This window comes from Sinohyriopsis cumingii, chromosome 19 (genome assembly GCF_028554795.1).
Source record: "Sinohyriopsis cumingii isolate HCF-2022 chromosome 19, ASM2855479v2, whole genome shotgun sequence".
In the NCBI taxonomy this organism is placed as follows: Eukaryota; Metazoa; Mollusca; class Bivalvia; order Unionida; family Unionidae; genus Sinohyriopsis; species Sinohyriopsis cumingii.
The window spans coordinates 16,204,426-16,212,521 of record NC_142979.1 but is presented as its reverse complement, the minus strand read 5'-3'; the positions used below and the strand labels follow the sequence as shown (position 1 = coordinate 16,212,521).

At 33.6% G+C, this 8,096-nt stretch overlaps 1 protein-coding gene across 1 annotated transcript; it reads left to right on the top strand.

Moving 5' to 3' along the window:
• The first annotated feature begins 1,151 nt into the window (after positions 1 to 1,151).
• LOC149775187 (electron transfer flavoprotein beta subunit lysine methyltransferase-like) lies at positions 1,152 to 7,608 on the top strand. Its single transcript, XM_089943056.1, has 3 exons — positions 1,152 to 1,469; positions 2,168 to 2,298; positions 3,901 to 7,608. Exons 1-3 carry the CDS (start codon positions 1,186 to 1,188, stop codon positions 4,242 to 4,244), a joined length of 759 nt encoding a protein of 252 aa, XP_089799182.1. The 5' UTR covers positions 1,152 to 1,185; the 3' UTR covers positions 4,245 to 7,608.
• Positions 7,609 to 8,096: the final 488 nt, after the last annotated feature.

The window sequence follows — 8,096 nt, the reverse complement described above, 5'->3', positions numbered from 1 at the left end:
CTGTCGAGAGTAACACCTAGGTTTCATACTGATTGTGTGAATTTAATGTTGGCGTTGCTGATATTTATTGTTTTAGGTAAAGGATGTGAATCAGAAAGTCTTTGTGTTGTGATCAGAATGGCCTCAGTTTTATCTTCATTCATCTGCAGCTTGTTCCATGTCGTCCATGATTTCACATCAGAAATGCACCTCTCTACACCTTGGATGGTAGCATCAACTTCAGTTGGGTGGCTAGATTTGTATATTTGCGTGTCATCAGTGTACAATTGATGAGACACTGGATGATGATCTATGACACTTGAGAGCAACTGAGTGTACAGAATGAAGAGAACAGGTCCAAGAACAGACCCCTGTGGAACACCACAACATAGATCAACTGGATTGGAGTGTGTTCCATTTGCAGATACAATTTGTGTCCTGTTGACCAAGTAGGACTTGAACCACAGTAAGGCTGTATCATGAATGCCAAATACATGCTGGAGACGGTGAAGTAATCACCTGTGTTGTCACCCCTAAGGGTTTGTAATTGATACAGGTCATCTGTGTTGTCATCCATAAGGGTTTGTAATTTATACAGATCATCTGTGTTGTCATCCCTAATGGTTTGTTATTGATACAGATCATCTGTGTTGTCATCCCTAAGGGTTTGTAATTTATACAGATCATCTGTGTTGTCATCCCTAATAGTTTGTAATTTATACAGATCATCTGTGTTGTCACCCCTAATGGTTTGTAATTTATACAGATCATCTGTGTTGTCATCCCTAATGGTTTGTAATTTATACAGATCATCTGTGTTGTCATCCCTAATGGTTTGTAATTTATACAGATCATCTGTGTTGTCATCCCTAATGGTTTGTAATTCGTACAAATCATCCATCAGTCCATTTGTAATTGGTACAAATCATCCATCAGTCCATTTGTAATTGGTACAAATCATCCATCAGTCCTTTTATAATTGGTACAAATCAGCCATCAGTCCATTTCATTCTCATATTATCAGAATGTTAGGCTTGCCTTATAAAATGTATAAAACATATCAGTTCAGTTTTTTTTGTTGCAAAATTAGAATTTCACAGAAAATAATTAAATGTAAATGAAATGGGTTTGAAATAATTTAATTTATTTTTTTATTTTTGCAAAGACGGTTTCCCAAGATGAATCAGTGAACATTATTCAGCAGCCATGACACATTTCGGAAGACTTCTTAAGAAGACTTCTTTGGTTACCATAGAAGCAAAACATCTAGATCTTTTAGCCAGAAGAAGATTGTCAGTCAACCAGAGAGATGAGTCTGTTGTAAAATTAATCCTTGAAACCACAGAACTGACCATAAATCACATGACCCCAGAAATTAAACTGCATCTGATCACACCCAGATGTCCCATGTGGAAGAGCAAGGGAGATAACTTACCATTTTCAGATCCTTACTGGGCATTTTATTGGCCAGGAGGCCAGGTCTTGTCAAGGTAGGTATGTTTAATACTTAAGAAGGCCATGGGCCATATGTAGTTATAAAAAAGCTGAACATTTATGATTTGGTGGGAAGCAAAGTAGAATGAAGCAGTGATTTGCAACCTTCTCTATGTAAAGGAATTTTTAGTCTTGTTCATTCATTTCCCTCTTGTAGGCTCCCTGTTACATTCAGTAATGAAAATTAGGCTTATAATGGGGGTTACATCTCAGGGGGAGACAAACCATGAAAATGTACTATTTCAGTGTAGGATGGTGTGGTATCATCATTGAATGACCTTTCCTGAGATAGGCTTCTGAAGAGATCAGAGGTGATCTTAGTTTTTAGATATTGAGAACCAAATAAAGTATTTAATTTGCCTTCATATAATTAAATACCTTATTATTCTTTTGTGTCAGAACATATTTTGCTGTAAGGTTACCTTGCTAATTACCTCAATTACTTCAACAGCTCCATATGGACAATGTTATACAGTGTGTGCTCATCTCAGTAAATATGCATACTATTTTGTCAACAAATGTTATGTTTGCACAAGACTCATTAAAATGATAATTTTTTTGGTTGGAAGGGAGTTTTATGTAAGTGTCCTGTTGGTAACAACATATTTCATACTGCCTTATCGTCATTGTCTTGGGGATGATTCTTTTGGACTCATACAAGGGATAATTGGTCTGTTGTTTTTTTTTCTTACAGGTTCATTCTTGACAATTCAAAGCTATTTGTAAACAGAACTGTCCTTGATGTTGGTAGTGGTTGTGGAGCTTCAGCAATAGCTTGCAGACTAGTTGGAGCCAAAAGAGTAGTAGCCAATGATACAGACCCTGGTAAGTTATAGGAGGAGGTGCATCAGTGTAGTAGCCAATGATACAGACCCTTGTAAATTGTAGGAGGAGCTACAGCAGTGTAGTGGCCAATGATACAAATCCTGGTAAGTAGTAGGAGGAGCTACATCAATGTAGTAGCCAAGGATACTTACCCTGGCAAATAGAACTATTGCCTTTATGATCCTGGAGTGTCTGGCAAGTTATAGAATAAACTAATAAAGTAATGGTTAATGATACTGACCTGGCTAGTTAGAAGAGGTGCTTACAGATTATAATAGCCAGCAGTGGTACTTCCAGCAAGAACCTTTCTTTCTTTAGTACAACCTAAACACCATTGACATGAACAAACTTGTTTATAGACTATTTAACTGTATGGAACACAAGTGAATTTACCAAGTCTGAAAAATGCTGAAAATATGTCTAATCAAAAATAGTATTTGTACACCCTCCCATTTGTTCCCCCCTCCCTCCCGATTTTAAAATTAAAATCATCAAGTATATAAAAAATGCACAAAACTTAGTCAAATCATTCATTGATTTATAATTTCTAACCCCATTGTTGCCAAGGTTTCGTAACACTGTTGAATTACTGGTGTTTCAATGCAATTGGAAGCTCTTGATGTAAACAAGCTGTCAGATTTCTCCCTGTCCATTTCCCATTTCTAGAAAAGTCTATTTCAGTAAAATCTGTGTTGTCTGCATCCAGTATTTACAATGTCTAGTTATAATATGTCTAACACAAAATGGGCATCCAGTATTTACAATGTCTAGTTATGTCTAACACAAAATGGGCATCCAGTATTTACAATGTCTAGTTATAATATGTCTAACACAAAATGGGCAAATAAATAGGATGAACTCTTGTATACATGTGTTCAAAGACATGTAAATCCAAAATTTATGGAATTATTGAGATTTTCAAAGACAGTGATATACATCACATCTGTTGCATAAAAATAGACTGGCCCATTAGCAAATATGATGACTGTGTTGCTAAAGAAACTCAATGTTTGATTCAAAATGCCAACAAGTTAACAGTATTTGGGTTAAAAAAAATATAAATCAGGGAATGAAATGACTAAGCTTTGTTTATTTTTTATGTCCTGGATGGGCATGTAATGTGCAGTTGATGTTATTATTGTTTATTTTTTATGTCCTGGATGGGCATGTATATGTGCAGTTGATGATAAAATTGTTTATTTTTTATGTCCTGGATGGGCATGTATATGTGCAGTTGATGATAAAATTGTTTATTTTTTATGTCCTGGATGGGCATGTATATGTGCAGTTGATGTTACTATTGTTTATTTTTTATGTCCTGGATGGGCATATATATGTGCAGTTGATGATAAAATTGTTTATTTTTTATGTCCTGGATGGGCATGTATATGTGCAGTTGATGTTACTATCGTTTATTTTTTTATGTCCTGGATGGGAATGTATATGTACAGTTGATGTTACTGTTGTTTATTTTTTATGTCCTGGATGGGCATGTATATGTGCAATTGATGTTACTATTGTTTTTACTTGTAGAGAGTTAATCAGAACTATACTGGGAATGTTATTAGATACATTATTAAATCATTAATTTTCTTCTTCCAGTTGCCCTGATTGCTATTGGTCTGAATGCTACCAGAAATAAAGTTGTCTTGGAGATGGATAATAGAGATTTGATTGGAGAGTTAAACCCTGACTGGTCTACAGTTCTCCTTGGTGATATGTTTTATGATGAAAACTTTGCCACCAAGTTCAGCAAGTGGTTACCACTCCTTGCAGAAAGATTTGGTACAGACATTTTCATTGGTGATCCAGGCAGATATCCCTTGAAGAATCATCCAGTGCAATCATTCCTTGTAAAACAAGCTGAATATGAACTCCCACTGAACACAAGAGTTGAAAACAATGGAATGACACATGGTTTTGTATGGAAATATGTAATTAAATAGAGAATTGGCAGTTGTCTAGTCAATTTTTGCATATGAACATCAGTTTAGTCCTGTTATGAATGATGCATGTACAGATACTGAGAATTCAATTTTTTTGGCTTGAAGGGATTTATACTTCTCCATCCTATGCACACACACACACCCCCTCCCCCCGCCAAAATAATGAAATGGTGGGTCTCTTACTGCCTGTTATCATTTAAAAAATTGGTAAACAATTTAATGAATATGAACATTGCTTTCAATAATGCAGAAAACGACCCATTCTGGTGAAAAATTTCTACATCTCTGCTTCAGAGTACTGTTTAATAATTTTTTTAATTAATTTTTTAAAAAATGAATTAATATAATTTAATTAATTTCATTTTTAATTTAATTTAATTTAGTCATTTTAATTTTAATTTAAATAATTATTATTTCTGTTATTTATTTGTTAAGTATGTATGATTATCACATAGAATCTGGCATTCCAAGTAAAAAGTCGATGTTTACAAGTTTCGTTTGTAGCACACACTACACATCAAGTTGATTTACTGATAATGCTCATAAAATTTTATTTAAATAGGATTTACCTTTGAAAAAAAAAATTCTTAACACAACATATGATTAGTAACACCATTTAAAGTGGTGCAGTGTCTTAATCATTGTTTATCCTACATCCCATTTGCATATCCACACGGTGCATCACATGGCATTATCTATTTTTTTCATCGTGTACCGTGTATGTAATCAATAGCAAGTACTATTATGACTATTCTAGTGAAGTTTCACATAAATTGTTCAATATTTTCACCAAAGTCATATCTTACATATTTAACCTTGTCATTGTAAGCAGTGAAAGATCCAAAGCAAGTGAATGAAACACAAGTTAATCAAGGTATGGTTTCTATGTTTATAATAGCACTGCTCAGTAAGTCGTTCAGTTAAAGGATGTGCTTCTAATCATTTCAATTCAATTACATCAGTTGTTGTCACCTGTATTCACAGTTCTGAATTTTGGTAAATGTTGCAGCCTGATCACCTGTATTCACAGTTCTGAATTTTGGTAAATGTTCTGAATTTTGGTAAATGTTGCAGCCTGATCACCTGTATTCACAGTTCTGAATTTTGGTAAATGTTGCAGCCTGATCACCTGTATTCACAGTTCTGAATTTTGGTAAATGTTGCAGCCTGATCACCTGTATTCACAGTTCTGAATTTTGGTAAATGGTGCAGCCTGATCACCTGTTATCGCAGTTCTGAATTTTGGTAAATGTTGCAGCCTGATCACCTGTATTCACAGTTCTGAATTTTGGTAAATGTTGCAGCCTGATCACCTGTATATGCACACAAACGTTCATATACCAAATTTAGATCGTTTAACTGGTTTTTGCTTAATTGTGCTAATAAAGCTTCTGTCAAAAATTCAAACTCCAAAATATTTTAAAATTTGAAAAAAATTTAAACATTGCTGTAATGTTTTTGTTATGTCATCTACATATATCTACAAAGAAATGTGCATACAAAATTTCATTTGCCTACCTAATGTAGTTTTTGCTCAAATATGCTAAAAATGTTTTGGTGCAAAAAAAAACTAAAAGTCTAACAAATAAGCGAGTATATATAGTTGGTAAAGTTGTGTGAAAATTATATATTATTTTTATTGGTGGATTTGTATCGATCTAAAAGCCTTTTATGTCAGGATGATTTATGTGAAATTGGGTAAAATTCTATCAAGCAGTGCTTCAGAAATAACTATATATTATTTAGCAACACTAACTACATCAAAAGACTGATCTGCAGCATCATGTATACAAAATCAAATGAGAGGATGCTTTCTGTCAAATTAGGTAAAATTCAATTGAATGGTTTTCATGAATGTTGTTTTTCTGTTTTTAGTAATAATGGCCATATTTGATGATGAACTGATATCATGTGTATAAAGGTATTCATGCTTTCTATTGGACAAATTCTTCTTTTCCTTTCTTTTTGATTTTTGCAGAAGTGTTTTGTTTGCTTACCTGGTTTTTGGTATGGCTCTGCATCATGTGTTGTGAACTTTATTTCTAAAAATTACTTGTTACCCCTCTGGAGTCCACATTTTTGAATATGGTTTTATATTATCAAAATCTCTGATAAACTTGATAATGAGCAAGATCCTTGCATACTAATGAGGCAATCTTACTTCCAATTGGTTAACCGTATTACCAATCTAGAGGCCATAATTCTGATCCAGTTTTGATCAAATTTGGAATATATGCTTAATATTGGATGATAATGATAATGAGTATATGAATATCAATGAGGTGATCTTGCATATGATTGGCTGAGCTTGGGAAGTATATATCTGTCCAGTTTTAATCAAACCAGGAATATTGGCTTTCGTCTTGAAGATCTTGGAAGATCTGTGCATATTAATGAGCTTGATACAACTCTTATAGAGTGTATTTTTGTTAGGATTTTTGTCAGACTTGGTAAGTAGGCCTTTGAGTATGAGTGAAATTCATGCATATTAATAATGCAATCTTGTATCTGATTGGACTATTAGGCAGCAACTTAGCAAACATATTTTGGATTAGATTTTTTAAAATAAATGTTGTATTAAAATGCTGGATGAGTTTCATGATGAACAAAAACTTTCTTCTGATTGTCTGAATTTTTTCTATCACTCTTTTGACCAAATTCCAACTGAATTTTGTTTCAGATTAAGCTTATCTGATCATTGTCACAAACAGATTGCACAATATGTGAGATCTGCACAAATTAATGAGACATACTGCATCTAATTTGCTGAGTTCTAAATCTTGAGGTTATATTTCTCCTCTGATTTCAATAAAAGTTGGTAATTGCATAACTTCTGTTATAAGCAAGAGTTTGTGCATATTAGAAATAATTGTTATGATAATATAGTAAAATGGGTAAAATCAACATGATACATAAGTTGTGCTCTTCCAATACTGCACAAGTTTGCTTAGTGTATGGTAAAGGGTTAAGTTATATAAGTCAGGTTAGTGATATCAGACCTGCTTGGGCCTCTTGTTAGTAATGTGATGCTTTTTTTAAAATGTGTATTGGCAAAATTTCAGCAGACTTGAAAGGTCTTCATGCCACAATGCTTTCTGTCAAGTTTAATCAAATTATACTTAATGGTTTCAGAGAAGTCATTTAAAGGTTTTTCTGCATTTAGAGTCTGTAACAGTGGCCATCATCAGAATCAGAATCATTTTCACAGAGCTGAGAGGTTTTCAAACTGAGATACTTTCTGTTGAATTTAATCAAATTATGTTCAGCGGTTTACTACTTTTAGTAATGTATGCCGTATTTAATGCCAGGTCTGTATCATGCCAAGATGCTGTGTGCCATATTTGGTCTAAATTGGTCCAGTGGTTTTTGAGTAGATTTAAATAGGAATGAGTAGATTTAAATAGCAACTGTTGATTGATGTATGACATATAGTCATGAGCTCAACTGGCATTCCAGCCAGCCAGGTGAACTAAAAACATTTTTAAAAAACCTTAAAAATATCAGTAATTGCTTGAAAATATAATGATGGTATATACATACAGTTACAAATCTGCTTTTCAACTTCATTTTGTGTATGTGGAGAGGTTTTTGTACAATCTTGCAAAACTTTAAATGGGCTGGATTTGTATTGGTTTAACAGCATATTACCACAGTACCGGTTGTACAGTGCCAATTAAATGGTTGCTTTGGTCATTATGACCTATTATTGGTGTTATACAGTGTCAATTAAATGGTTGCATTGGTCATTAAGATGTTATTGGTGTTATACAGTGCCAAATAAATGGTTGCATTGGTCATTAAGACCTATTATTGGTGTTATACAGTGTCAATTAAATGGTTGTATTGGTCATT

Coding starts and splice junctions, on each gene's coding strand:
- LOC149775187 (XM_089943056.1), top strand. CDS start 1,186: ATGACACATTTCGGAAGACTTCTTAAGAAGACTTCTTTGGTTACCATA. Junction 1,470..2,167: donor GGAGGCCAGGTCTTGTCAAG/GTAGGTATGTTT, acceptor TTTTTCTTACAG/GTTCATTCTTGACAATTCAA. Junction 2,299..3,900: donor AGCCAATGATACAGACCCTG/GTAAGTTATAGG, acceptor TTCTTCTTCCAG/TTGCCCTGATTGCTATTGGT.